General features: G+C 38.0%; 1 protein-coding gene across 1 annotated transcript; it reads right to left on the bottom strand.

Annotated features, from left to right (window-relative positions):
* Positions 1-2,142: 2,142 nt before the first annotated feature.
* Positions 2,143-15,275, bottom strand: pxdc1b (PX domain containing 1b). The gene is given in 5 exon segments (NM_001200673.1): positions 2,143-2,745; positions 4,888-4,999; positions 6,203-6,320; positions 6,613-6,704; positions 15,009-15,275. Coding segments are annotated over 5 exon segments (705 nt in total). The 5' UTR covers positions 15,265-15,275; the 3' UTR covers positions 2,143-2,618.
* Positions 15,276-15,615: the final 340 nt, after the last annotated feature.

The following is a 15,615-nucleotide window of genomic DNA, read 5'->3' as shown; positions in this document are numbered from 1 at the left end:
GAACTGGTTCATTTGTGTAAATTCAGTTATAAATAGTTTATTAAACAAACAACAACGCAAAGACACTAAGACAACTTGGCATAATACTGTGGCAAAACGAAACATGGTAACATGGAATACGGACGTCTAAGACAAACGAAAGACAGAGAAAAAATGCAGACAATGGCTATATATACACAAGTGTGCTCATTAACAAACGTGAATCAGGTGCAGGTGGTCATGTGACATGTAGTGCAGTGCAGTGGCTGATGGGAACTGAAGTCCAGCGTTTCCTTGCTATATGACATTATTGTGTCTTGTGGACTATATGCAAACATCTGTTATGTGAAATAGCTTATTCAGGGCAGTGCTAAATAAAAAACAACATGCAATTTTTATGATCCTTCTTTTTTATTATTATTAACATTTTGCAGATTCTGCAGGGTGTATTTAAATATATTACCTCAACTTTAGGATTTGAGATCGCTACCCTAAGTACTGAGCAGTCTCAACTGATTTCAGCAATCATAAGTTCTGTAATCTTGAAATGCTTCGATTTCCCTGTGATACTGAGGAACGTTAGTCTCATTAGCTATATACAGTATAAGTAATAAGTCAGACAGGTAAATTCTACCTTGTGGTGGGCTCATAAATGAAAAGTCACCATCATTCTTGTCTTGTCTTATCTACTCATGCAATTCCTGATACTCACTATTTATGCTAGAACAGGACTCCTGTATTTGACTTCATGATTAAAAACCATGACTGTCATAACCACAGATTCCTCCAGGAACTCCAAATCCCAGGATCCTCTACCAACATTTATAGCCACTGAGGTTGTCACCTGTAGCTCATATACAATGCTGTGAAAAAGTATTTACCCCTTACTGATTTCTTCTGTATTTGTGACTCATAAGAAATAGTTTTTCTGATAGTGGAGTCATGAACAGTGACCTTTACTGATGCAAAGAGACCTGTAGTTCTTTTACTGTTATCCTTGGCTCTTCCTGGATGAATCATTGCTGTGTCCTTGGAGGAATTTTGGAAGGTCGGACACTTCTGTGAAGGTCCACTACTGTGCTGAGTTTTTCCATTTGGAAATAAAGTCTCTCACTGTGGTTCTTTGGAGTCCCAGAGCCTTTGAAATAGCTTTGTAACCCTTCCCAGACTGATGTCTTTCAATCACCTTGTTCCTCATCATTTCTAAAAATTTCTTTCAACTTTGGCGTAGTGTGCTACTGGGTAAGACCTTTTAACCAACTTCATGCTGTTGAAAAATATCTACTTAAGTGGTGATTTGATTGAACAGGTTTTGCACTAATCAGGCCTGGTTACATCTAATCCACCTGAACCCCATTATGAATGCAGTTTAATAGATTTGGGGAACTATGGGGTCAAATACATTTTCACACAGGCCCAGTTGGTACTGGATAACTTTTTTGATTCAATAAATAACTTTATAATTTAAAAAGTGTATTTGGTGTTTACTCAGGTTGCCTGTTTTTATCCTAGATTTTGTTGTAATTTCTGAAACAATTTATTATGCGATATACACAAAAACAGAAGAAATCAGAATACACTGTACTTTGTTTAGCTTCTATAAAGTCCTCGGTTTCATCTTTGCTAAGTCCAATTTGTTCTTTTGCCGGTATTACTAAGCCCTATTTGTTAGCTCTCTATATCCCTATTTTCTGTGTATGTCCCTTCCTTTCTTTTTTCCCACCTCTCGTGTTTTTGGATTTGAGACTGTGTTTGCCTCTGAGTTTTTGTTTTTTGATCGCAGATTTTGCCTGGGTTTTTGGGAGGCTTGTTTTTGACTTGTTTTTACTGTTTTGGATTGTTCACCTGGCGTATTTTTTGTATTAAAGCCCTGAAATTGATCTCTGCTCCTCTCACTGTCTGTGCTACCTGTCCAAATGTATAGTCCCACTGAACAAGACTGAGAATTAGGAAATTGATTTTGACTGCCCTTGCATGCTATGACAGTCAAGATGTTTCACATGTTACCTTCATTATCTTATCTACATTGCCACTGTGCCAATAACTTAACTCTTTATACTACCAGGTGACGTCAGACTGTCCAGGTTTAGTCACTCTCATAACTACATTACTACATTACATAACAACTAAGTTTCCTAGTATTTACATTGTTTTTTTTGTTTGTTTTTTGTTGTTTTTTTTAACTTAATCTCATATTGGCAGATCATAGAATTGTATCATGGTTGATACAGAATTCTTCTGAATAAACTTTCTGTACATTTTCACAAAGTCACAGCTACTATGTTTGAGATTTTTCGAGATGTACTCAATCATTTGCTTATAATGTTAGCACAGCTCTGCAGTAAGTAATCACAGTGATTTCACTTGCTTGAAATGCTTTCTTTAAATTGGACTGAATTTCTAAACCACATGTGTGAGAACAGCATCATAGGCACAGGTCAGCCTAGTAACAGTCACAGTTATGTACTGCCTACCTAATGGATTGTCTATATCCACACCTCCATCTCTATAAGCCATCTATAAACACTGCTAGCAAGCAGCCTGGACTATTAGCAGCCACCAGGCATCCAGCAACAGCTTTCTGCACTGTTGGAGTGGAGATTTAAGCATCAGCATCTGCGCACACAAAAAATGTTTCTTCACTCCGAGATGTCTGTCTCAAAGGGTACTAGGTGGTAGTAGGACAGGTTGGTGACATAGGCTTCTGTGTCATCATCACTGAGGTCCTGTTCCACAGACTGAAACTCTTTCCCATTCTCGTCATACCTGCATGGATAGAAATATTACAATCAAAATTAAGGTAGCGAAGTGCTGGCAATTTATGGATGCATAAAATTATGTACTGCATGATACATTTAGATAAATTTATATGTTGCTCATTTTTAGCTAATAAAAGTAAAGCTATTCCCTTCAGAATAGCAACCACTGAATTCAATTATGAGTGACCAGTATAAATAAAGCAGTAAACACTGCACTTGATAGTACCAACAATGCCAGACCGACACCTGTTCATCATCACTGTGCACTTTCAACTCCCAAAGCCAGACATTGTAACCCAGCCTTCAATACAATGAGCTACCCTTATGAAAATAAAATTGCATAAGGTAAACGTGTATTACACATTTATCCATGTTCTATACTCATTTAACCAGGCTTATGCTAATGTATACTTGGAGAACAGTACATGTTGAATATTTCTAAGTAGAGTGCCTGTCGCGATTTCCCCTCGCGCAGAGCACTCTGAAGCCGGAAGCGCGAGGTGCACTTCCAGGTTTGCATTTGACATTGTTTACTTGATACACGTGTATCTGTTATCGCTTTTGTCCTGTCTCCACTCCTGTTATATTATTGGATCTCTCCCTCACGTGTCCTTGTTAATCACAGCTGTTTTGTGTTACACCCCTGATTATGTTCGTTATTTAAACCCCTTGTGTGTCGTTGTTCAGACGCGAAGTATTGAGTGTTTTTCATCGTGCCATGCCTTTGTTCTGTGTTCTCGTTTCCGTTTTTCTGATCCTGCCTTTAGTTTCTCGTTCTGCCTTCTGTCTGTTTGCTGATCACCTGACCCTTGCCTGTCTTTGTTTATGGATTTTGCCGTGCCCTTTGAATTACCGATTCTTAATAAAACTCTAAACTGCATTTGAATCTGCCGCAAGACTCAGTTCATTACAGTACCGTGCTTTCTTCTATTTTATCAGTACGTTTGTCACACTTAATGGTTTTAGCACTTCAAACTACATTTTTTATAAAACATGGACAACCTGAGTAAACACAAAATACAGTTTTTGAATCATCATTTAATTTATGAAGAAAATAAGTTATCCACCACAAATCAATACAAGTTACATCATCAATAAAGATTAGTGAGCCCATTCCAGAAGCAGGCATGCAAGCCTTAGCCATGATACTACCTTCACCATGCTTGACTGATGAGCTTCTATGTTTTGGATCATAGAAGATCAATTCTTTCTTTTGATATGGCTTCTATATTTCTACACTTGAAGTCGTCTTCAAAGGGTGGATTGTGATACCTTCACCCCTGCCCAGTGAAGGTTGTTAGTGATGTCACTAACTGTTGTTATTGGGTTTTTCTTCGTAGCTCTCACAATGTTTCTGTCATCAACTGCTTTTGTTTTCCTTGGCCGACCTGTTAACCTCAGTTGACCTCAGCATCAAAATGTCTTGATTTTCTCCCATAGACAGCTTTCTGGCCTTCATGTTGGTTTATCCATTTTAACAACAAATGCAGTTTTCACAGACAAGACATAGGGCTCAAACCAAGAGCAGACATTCAGATCTATTAATTCTTTAAACTATCAATTCAACAGGGCACATCTGGGCAGTAAGACACACCTATCAGTCATATATACCAATATTTTTGATCACATGAAAAAATGGCTGGGTTCAAACAAAATGTGCAGTACTCTTTACATTTGTTCACCTAAAAATTGGGTGGTCAGCCGCCAAAGGTGCCATGTTTTAAGTTGTTTAACATGAATAGATGTAAATATGAGGAATATTTCTGATTTGTTGTCTCATATTCATATTTTGATCTCAAACCCAAATGTCTTCTACGTATAGACGAAACAACAGAATTGGCCTCGCTGTTCCAATACTTTCAGTGGGGACTGTACATTCCAATAATCAAGTGCAATATACTCAATATGCCATATTTGTATATATTTTACAGATTCTTAATTCACTATTTTGTCCTTTGTTGCTCTCTGAGAGTTGCCACATTAAATGTAGATGTATTGTATGCAATGACCTTACACTTTCACATGTGACATACTAGACAAGGCAAAACTTGATTCATACATAAATATCTGGCTCAAATCTAAACTAGATTAACTAAATGTGAGTTTAACTTTGGGTATTGTGATTTAGGAAGGAGAATGGGACACTTGCAGATACTGGGCTGAGTCTGTAGAGGATGGTCTGTCCTTATCCTGAGGAAGATTCTCATCAAATACAATGGTCTCTGTGTTTGCCAGGCAGAACCCATTTGACCTCATAATCTCTGAGAAAAAAAACATGAAAACATATGTAATGAGCATAAAGAAATAAATCAGTGCATCTTGCATAAAAAACCTGTTCAAAGTTATTATCTAAGTGTTTTCAGTTGATAATGGAAGTGCCTCAGAGCTGATGTGTAGTCTAGAGGGAACATTTTATGTTATGGTTGTTATGGCCGTAAACTTTTAAGGTACGAAATCATAATACTGCTCTGATGGCTAGGTTTTTAAATAACACACATACAGTGCTGTGAAAAAGTATTTCTTCTATTTGTGTATATCTCATACTAAATTGTTTCAGAAATTAAAATAAAATCTAAGATAAAACAAAGGCAACCTGAATAAACACAAAAGACAGTTTTTAAATGATAATCTAATTTTTTGAAGCAAAAGAGTTATCCAATACCAACTGGGCCTGTGTGAAAATGTATTTGCCCCTGTAGTTACTAATTCCCCAAATCTATGAAACTGCCTTCAGAATGGGGTTCAGCTGGACTAGACACAACCAGGCCTGATTACTGCCAGCCCTGTTCAATCAAATCAACACTTAAATAAATCTTTTTTCAACACGATAAAGTTGGTTAAAATGTCTTACCCAGTAACACATTATGACAAAATAGAAAGATATTCCAGGAATGATGATGAAGAAGGTGTTTGAAATACATCAGTCTGGGAAGGGTTGTAAAGCTATTTCAAAGGCTCTGGGACTCCAAAGAACCACAGTGAGAGCCGTTATCTCCAAATGGAAATACACTGGGCAAAAATGGCATCCATGGAAGAGTAGCAAGGCGAAACCCACTGAATTTTGAGTCAAAAGTGGAACTGTTTGTAAGACAGGGGTCCCGTTACATCTGGGTGTAAACCAAACACAAATTCCACAAAAAGAACATCATACCTATGGTCAAGCATGGTGGTGGAAGTGTGATGGTGTGGGGGGATGCTTTGTTGCTTCAGGGCAACTTGCAATAGTTGAGGGAAACGAGGATTCTGAGTTTAAGATTTTAAGTTTAAGTGGGCAATTAGTTTTTCCCATGGGTGATGGGTGTTGGATCACCTTATTTATTTTATTTTGCTTCAATAAAAATAAATAAATAAAAACTGTATTGTATTTCACTTGAAGATCTAAAACTATTTAGAAGAAATCAGGATGGACGCAAATACTTTTTCATAGCACTGCATTAAGCTAACATCTGAACAGTCTTCTATACCTGATATCTTGATGGGGCTGTGGAAGCATGGCTGTATCTTGTGGATTTTGTCATTCCTCAGCACTTGATCTAGTGGCGAACGTTCAAAGAATGTTAAGACGACCTCTGACCTGGAAAACTGACAGAAGCACAGAAGCATTAGCAATGCTTATAGGCATTCTTACCCTGCATCCATGTTAACCATAATAGATCATTTCCTGCCTGTGACAAGTAATACTTGAGACAGATGTAGGTGTCTCTAAATAATAAGTAATAATTAGTGAATTCAGAGTACATCTTCTAGTATTTATTAGATGTATTTTTTCAGGGCATTGGTGCTTGTTAATTGACGTTACTATTTCATCTGTTGTTTTTGCTCCAGTATGGTATTATACCCCGTAGTCCTGATATCAGAGATAAGTGGTTCTTACCTTCCAAGGCATATTGATGGCATTCTTCAGAAGCCTCTCCACTTCATTCAGCCTGACCTCAGTGTCCTTCGCATCTTTAATCTTCATGAGACCTGGAGACATGAACACACAAAACGCATCATCACTGTGTTTTCTAAACATGATGGAAATTATTTTTCATTCATTTTCAATAAGCACTTAGTCCTATGAATACCCCCTGCATGTGTCACAGAGCACGATGAACACACATTCACAGAGAGAGGCAATTTCAAAGAATCCAGTTCACTTACTGACATGTTTTTGGGAGGTGTGAGGAAACCAGTGAACCCAGAGAGAACCCGTGCAAACACGGGAAGAACATGCAAAACTAAATACAAACAATAACCTTAGATCAGGATCAAACCATGGACCCTAGAGCACCACTGTGTTGCCCACAATGGAAATATGGACAAAGTAAACCACACTTGTCACAGCTTCATCCTTTGTTGGCTCAAACCTAGCTAGTCCACACTAACAATTCTGAAAATGGCTTTATTTTGTGGCCTATTGGCATTTCTTACATGGTCCCTGTCCCATAACCACATTTACCTATGTTAGTGTTTACTACATGAAGGGGCAATTTTAGAGTAGCCAAGCCACCTTCAGGTGGGAGAAAAATGTAGAAACTATAGGAACCCATGCAAACACAGGAAAATGTAGAACCCAGAGTAGGGAGGGCTATGGTTAAGATTATAACGGTATTACTACTCTTACCGATACTGCTTATCAATCCTGTATTTTAATGGTATTCTTATCGGTACTTTGTGTTGTGATTTTTTTTTTAATGAAAAAAGAAACAAATTGAGAACAGAATTAACATTGGTTTATTTTTTATATAAAATAAATGTATTATTATTCATCTATTTGTAAATGCACCAGTGTGAAGGCATTTTTAGTGTTTAAGATTTATATGCTACAGAAAAAATGCTCTAAAGATTTATAAACAGTCGGTAGAGGGCAGAAGCATACTATGCCCAACATTACTGATCAGTCTCGGCGTTAAACTGGGCAAGATGATCCAGAAATGGTTGCCATATATAACATAAAATTTATCAAGGTTACCCATGACTCCATACTGGACTCTCTCCATGTGCAACACTTCTGTAAGACAAGTAAACCAGGTCTTAAACTAAGGGACAATTTCTGATTTCCAGTCTTAGAATGATGCTCTTGGGAATAATTATTCCATAAATAATGGTGACTTGTACAGAGTCATTAGAGTCCATCAGAGACACAGAGTATCTAAATAACGCAATCTCTGGATCAGGCTTAAACATAAAACCATACATGTCAGAAAACCACTTATATATGTCATATCAAAGATCATAAAGTTTAGGGCATGTCCAAAAGAGATGGGTAAGAGAGCCCTCTGCAGATTTATACCGGTCACATGTAGAAGAATACAATCTATACATCACCTTCAGGACATGAACTGAAGAGGAGAGTCTACCAGCGTGGACCTCGAATTTTTAAGGCTCTCGAGAGATTCTGTATGGATGAATGGTCTCAGATCCCTTGCCATGTATCATCAGGCATTATAAAAGAAGACTCAGAGCTGATATCTTGGCAAAGTGAGGTAGTACAAAGTATTAATTAAAAGGGTTCCAATAATTGTTGCACACCTATTTTTAACAAATATTTTTTATACCCATGATAGCAGAGTATTTTTGTGAATTTTTTTTAACCAAAGTTCAAAAGGTTAAACAATAAACACAATTTTTCACAGCCTTCTTTTTTCAGCTCATATTTACCAAGGGTGGCAATATTTGTGGACGGCACTGTATAACCAAAATTTGTGTGCCATGACACAAAGATGGCTGCCACAGTTAAACCAAGTAAAATAAAATAAAATAAAACTGGTGGGTTTGCAATGCCAATTCACAGAGGTAATCACTAAAAATAAATTAGGAAAATTAAAAACGGTCGAGCAACCTGAACTGGACAACTTGAGATGGAATGACCCAGAATGACTGACTAGGCCTCAGTAAAAGCCGAGCCAAATTAGAGATGTACAAATTTTCAAAACTGACTACTTGTGGGTTGTTTGAAAGACTAACTGGCCTCAAGGTAGCCCTGTACAGACTCTGTAACAGCTTAGGATAGGTTTGTGGCAGTGCCAAACTAAACTGATAAGGAATCTAAATCTATGATTTAATCCTGTTTGCTCCGCTCTCTGTGTGTTATGATGTAGCTGAAGCTGTTAATGACATGACCATAAGAAAGTGTTCATTTGAAAAGTCAAATCCACATTTGAAGTGTTCAAGAGCCTTGTTTCAGTCTGAATATAGAGAATACATGAAGAGTGTACTTTTCTACGTCAACTGTTAATTTTTAACAGCATCTGTTGCAGCATCTGACACGACAAGTCACGTTAATACACTTACGAGTTTGCTTAAAGCGCTTAATATAAAACATTCTCATGTTTCGGACAACTTGGATCGTGCACTTTTCCCGCAGCATTAGCTCACTCTCTGACCTCCACTGTTTTTAAAATGTGTTTTATTCATAGAAATGTGTTTTTCACCATCGTGAAGTGACGTCACTGATCGGGTTATCCACAGTGACGTCACGGACCCAACTCATCCATAACAAAATTCCTTGTCGATTATTTTAATTATCGAAGGATGGCAAAGGCAACATAGGTTCAAATCTTAATGGGAGTATGTTTATCATACAATTTTAAAGCAATAACTCACAAAATATCATTAGTCCCAAACTCATTGTTCGCAAAGTGGAAAAACTGAAGATTTTCACAGGAAATGAGACAGACAGAGAAAAAAAAAATTAGAAGTCTGTGGTACAGTCTATTCATATCAGCCTCACTCACTCAGACAATACTTCATACTTCCGATGAAGATTACAACAATGATAATGACCACAGTGCTGATGTCTGACTCAGTAACACCACTCAAGTGACCAAACTGCAGCCTTCTCACCACTAAGCACTATGTGTGTGTCACAGCAACTGGGCTCTGCTCATATGGAACAACTATTCATTAGTGCTGACCCAAGCTGATGACATCAGACCCCAGTGACAAAGAAGGATTAGCTTCTATTATCACTGCTGGTTCTTAGGGACTTTTACACTCTTGGCTATGTTGTGCAATTCAAGACTGTCCTCATAAGCAACATGTTTTTTTGTACAAAGGTTATACAAAGGACATAACCCAGGTATTTTCCAGTTCTCACTACTGAGAAGACACATAACCTGATTCAGATAAAGATAATAAATAAAGAACATTACTTTGCATATAGCAGTGATTTACAAAGAATTTAGTCATTTGTGTTACATTGGCAGGAAACAGTGCTTAAATTAATTTTTTGCATGTGGTATTGGTTGCCTTGCCGAGGTTCCCTAAGAAATTCCAGGAAACTTGAAACGTGTGTGTACGTGTAATTCTACATAAGTATAATGGTGATTGAAAGAGGTCAGATACATTGAAAAAAAATTAAATACAATATAAATGCAAAATAATAACATGTAGGTACAGTGTCCTCCACTAGTATAGGCACCCTTGATAAATATGAGCAAAGAAGGCTGTGAAAAATTGTCTTTATTGTTTAACCTTTTGTTTAAAAAAATCACAAAAATACTCTCCTCTCATGGATATAAAACAACTGGAAACAAAACACCTGTTTATCAAAAAATATATCTTTGTTAAATATAGGTGTGCAACAATTATTGGCACCCTTTTATTCAATACTTTGTACTACCTCCCTTTGCCAAGATAACATCTCTGAGTCTTCTCCTATAACGCCTGATGAGGTACTTTTCCATATGGCTACCTCTCTGTGTGCTCCAAAACAATCTCTGGTGTTTATTAGCAAAAAGCTCTATTTTGGTTTCATCTGACCATAGAACCCGATCCCATTTGAAGTTCCAGTAGTGTCTGCACACTGAAGACGCTCGAGTGTGTTTTTGGATGAGAGTAGAGGCTTTTTTCTTGAAACCCTTCCAAACAGCTTGTGATGATGTAGGTGACTTTGGATTGTAGTTTTGAAGACTTTCTGACCTCAAGACACAACTAACTTCTGCAGTTCTCCAGCTGTGATCCTTGGAGATATTTTATCCACTCGAACCGTCCTCTTCACAGTGCGTTGAGACGATATAGACACACGTCCAGTTCCATGATGATTCATAACATTTCCAGTTGACTGGAACTTCTTAATCATTGCCCTAATGGTGGAAATGGGCATTTTCAATGCTTGTGCTATTTTCTTATAGACACTTCCCATTGTGTGACGCTCAACAACTTGTTGTTGCACATCACAGCTATATTCCTTGGTCTTACCCATTGTTAGAATGAGTTCGTGAATTTGGCCTGTGTGTTACCTCATATTTATACCCCTGTGAAACAGGAAGTCATGGTTGAACAATTTCCTGTTCCTAATCACCCAGGTGTACAATTTTTTTTTAATATCAATGGGAATATACTTCAGATATATGTTTTCTCATATGAGGGACGCAAATGCAGTTTAAGCGTTTTATTTGAGAGGCAGGCAGACAGATCCACATCATGAATCAATCAAAAGCGCTGCTTCTGTCCTCTCATCTGCTCTAGGTGAGGCGTACCCCGATTATTCTGATAGATTTATGTTGTTATGTATTCATGTTACCCAGAGATATTGTTGTGACTAGAGCTGCAACAACTACTCGATAAAACTGATAATAATGTGACTGATAATGTGATCTTTTACTTCGAGTATGAAGGGGTGGCGCAGGAATATAAACAAGTTCTCAAACGAGATAGTGCCATGCAAATGGGCCCCCTTTAGGGGGGGGTTACTGAGAGGCATATTATTTTAAGATGAACATTTCTGATCAGATCTCAGGGGCCCTCTAAGCATGTGGAGCCCCAGGAAATTGTCTGCCTTGCCTGCCTTGTAGATCAGCCTCTGACTCTAGGGCTGTTAAATTAAAATCCGAACACCAAATATTCGTTGAATTTAAGCTAAAAATGCACATTCAAATGCAAAAACATTCAAATGCAAAAACTTTTTTTATTTTACGAATTTAAGATGTGTAGCAAATACTAGCACTGATTTTAATATCAGTTTATATAATATAATATAATATAATATAATATAATATAATATAATATAATATAACATAATTTTAATTAAGAGCTAGTAGGCTCTTGGGCTACTCTTCTGACTATTCTTCTCACTACCTGGTCAGAAATCTTGTGAGGAGCTCCTGTGCGTGGCCGGTTGATGACGGCGTGATGTTGCTTCCACTTGCGTATAATGACCTCAATGGTGCTTACTGGAGGATTCAGTAGTTTTGAAATACCTCTGTATCCAATTCCATCAATATGTTTCGCAACAATAAGGTTGTGAAGGTCTTGGGAGAGCGCTTTGCTTTTACCCATCATGAGATGTTTCTTGTGTGACACCTTGGTAACGAACATGCTTTTTATTGACCATCGATTTACTAACCCAGCTGATATTAATTTGAACAGATGGGAGCTTTAATTACTTACAGATTTCAGCTGGTTCCTTGCCTTACCTTGCCTTGAAGGTATTGAACTGCTTAGCGTGTTCAATACTTTTTTCCTGCGTCATTCCACTTTATTACATATAACTTTATTTATGGACTTTAATGTTGTGAATTCTTTATATTTCCGGATTTCTTGAGTTTAATCTTATGTCTGGTGAAAATTTCATGTGAATAACCTCATTGGAAATATATTTACTGAAAAAAAATGTTGACACGTTCAATACTTATTTCTCCCACCGTATATATAGAGATGGAAAAAGACATTAGACAGTCCAACTGTTTTGTGTTTTTAAGAGCTTCCTGACAGGATGTTCTAGGGAAACGCTGATTTCCTGTATCCACTTCCTGTGGCATTTGCCTTTGATTGAATCACACATGCACCACATAGTACCAGAGCATTCAAGGTTCACAGTCCACTGACAGCTTCTTGCTGTCTGGATGATGTTACACACTGAGAGACAATAATGTCAGCCATTGGTTTATAAGAGAAATTCATTCACTGATTTTAAGTAACTGCTTTATCCTTGTCAACACATTATCCTGGGCACAAATCAAGAATAAACAGCGGATGGGACACCTGTCGATCACAGGGCACCTTGTGCACACACACATTTGCACACTCATTCACATCAATCCAGCTGTTTTTGGGAAGAGGGTGGAAACTGGAGAACCCGAAGCAAACCCATGCAGACACGCATGCACAGATCATAACTCAAGCTCTGGATCAAACCAGGGACCCTGGAGCTGTGAAGCAGCAGTGATACTTGCTGAAACACCTAGTTGTATAATGTGAGGGAAATTACTCATTTTTACTGTGTAATAATTTTGTTCTTGTTCATGTTCATCTGAGGATAACACCTAAAAAGTCCATGTCATGTCATTGAGATCAGTACAGAATGTTTATCTGCTTACAGAGACACAAACATGTTCTTCTGTTCAGGGTTCGTCTGTCCTAAAACAAAGCCTGTGTGAACTGCCTCAAACTGCTTCTTATCGGTACACAGAATTATGTCATGCTCGGCATTTCATATATATATAGTAGTGGTTTAGTACAAGGGCTTCAGAGCGCTCTCATTATTCTATCCTGCTTTATTCTATCCTGTATTAACCATCTTTATGTAATAAACCTTTTTACCTTCAGAGGACGAGTCTGCGAGTGTTGACTAATTTCCACGACAATAATCAACAGGTTGCATACAACTTAATTACAGAGGAGCTGACCATGTTTACCCCTTCTGCATAATAAACAGACTACTATGAAAACACAAGCCACTTTTGAAACATGAACATAACTGCTTGTATATGTCCGGTACATTCACGAAGGTTCAATTATGGAAGATATACTTTTCTGCAGACTCTGTTGGAAGTCAGGGCAACTGGGGAAGAGATTTAGCTTTGTAAAACAGTTGAACTTGGGGAGGTCCTAGCTTTGTAACATCACATGGACTTTTGTGTGGGCAAAAATGTGGACAATTGCATGGACAAAATGGACAAAATGTGTGAGCATCTGTACTGATGGAGCAAAAGCCATGACAGGGAAGGATAATGGTGTGTTAACACGCAAACAAATATTTGTTCCCTGTGCGGCTTGTGTACACGGCAGAATCCACATAGAGAGGTGCTAGCCACCAAGGGAATGCCTGACCGTCTGAAGGAAGTTTTAGACAATGCTGTGAAAATGTATACTTTGTTGAAGCAAGGCCCTTGAATTCTCTTTTTTTTACATTGTGCATTGAAATGGGCAGTGACCATGTCACACTGTTACTCCATACTTATGTGCTTTGGTTGTCCATGGAAAAGGTACTGACGCGACTGTTTGCATTAAGGGACAAACTTCATGGGTTTTTATCAACCATCTTTTGAATTGTGTCACCGCTTGCACGATGAAGAGTGACTCACAATACTGGCCTATCTGGATGATTTTTTTAACCCGTCTGAATAAGCTGAACCTCGGATTGCACGGAATTTCCACAGCCATATTCAATGTGCAGGACAAAATTAAGGCCATTATTAGGAAGTTGAGTCTCTGGTCTAATTGCATGAATGAGAAAAACAGAGGACTTTTAGTCACTGCATGATTTTTTGGTTAGAAAATGAGCTCAGCCTTGTGTGATGTAATGAAAGACCTTTTTTTTTTATATTACTTCAAAACTTTTTTAAAGCACCAAGCCATTATACTACAAAAGTAGTAGTTATTAATTAGTAGTTTAAAGCACCAAATAGTTGTACTACACCACTGGACAGTCTGTGAATTATTAAGCAGATCACTTGAATCTTGGTCCACAAAAGGATAAACATGTCTGACACATCATTGATTTTCAAATAAATTTTGATTTAGAAAAAAAAATGTAAACAAGTTTTTTAAAAAAAATTTCCTGGTGGAGCACCTGCATAAGAGATAATCAGTCAACAAACTGGTCTTTTACATTTACTCATAGACAAGCCAGCCAAGACAATGTGAAGTGTATACATGTGTAGTATACATACACTGCTTTTTACGGTTTACCAAGCGCTCGTCAGCCAGTACGTTTATATGAACAACAATAATCTGATATTAACCCAATTAAGACAATACTCTGATTAAGAAACTGCCATGTAAACAGTGATTTCTGACTACATTAATCCAATTAAAGTCATACTCAAAATAAACACAAATCGAATTAAGACGTGTGGCGTATTCCTATTACAGACATGTACACACCTTAATAACACTATTAATGTCGTGTGGGAGTTTTCACCGCGTTTTGCGACAGGACACGTACACACACGGCAGCGCTCAACCGTTTGACGGCAAGCAAAAGAGCACGGGTGGGGGGGGGGGGGGGGGGTGTCCAACTACGGTCGTTATATAGTAACTGCACATAAAGTTTATACCGACCTTCTATTAAAGGTGACTTTGACAAATGTCGTCTGTCTTCCGGGAAACATTCCAAAAGTCTTTTAAAAAGTCGTCCAAAATCCGCATAACTTCGGTGGAGGTACAAGACGTTTCTATCCGACCACTCGGTCCGTATGTCGAAGAACTCCTCTTCCTCGCCCCGTGGGTTTATGATCAGCTTGCGGATGCCGTTCACCCAGCAGTCTTTCACGAACATGTTGACCAGGGAGGTTCCCTCAAACACCGCCGATGCCATTCCATGTAGTCCGCAACTCTCTAAAAAGCACGTATTTTGAAGCTACAAGACCAAATATGGTCGTCTCAAATGACGTAAAGCTCGAAGTGATGAGGTCCTGACCGTCTGAATGATGAGACGAGACTGATGACAGTTGAGAGCGAGACTCCAGAAGCAGATCGAAACGTGGCAGGACGATTAGACATACAGGCCTCATACTCACAAGATACTTTTTTTTCTTCTTCTTTTTTTTTTAAGTGTGCCTCTGACACAACCAAACGAATGAAAGACTTTAACCAATCAGTACTTAAAAGAAAAGTTACCAACTCTTTCAAGTGTATCAGTCATGTGTGGAGGTAGACCGTTATACAT

The sequence above is a fragment of the Ictalurus punctatus genome, chromosome 23 (assembly GCF_001660625.3).
Source record: "Ictalurus punctatus breed USDA103 chromosome 23, Coco_2.0, whole genome shotgun sequence".
Classification (NCBI taxonomy): domain Eukaryota; kingdom Metazoa; phylum Chordata; class Actinopteri; order Siluriformes; family Ictaluridae; genus Ictalurus; species Ictalurus punctatus.
The sequence above is the reverse complement of the archived record's forward strand: the minus strand, read 5'-3'. Positions and strand labels throughout refer to the sequence as shown.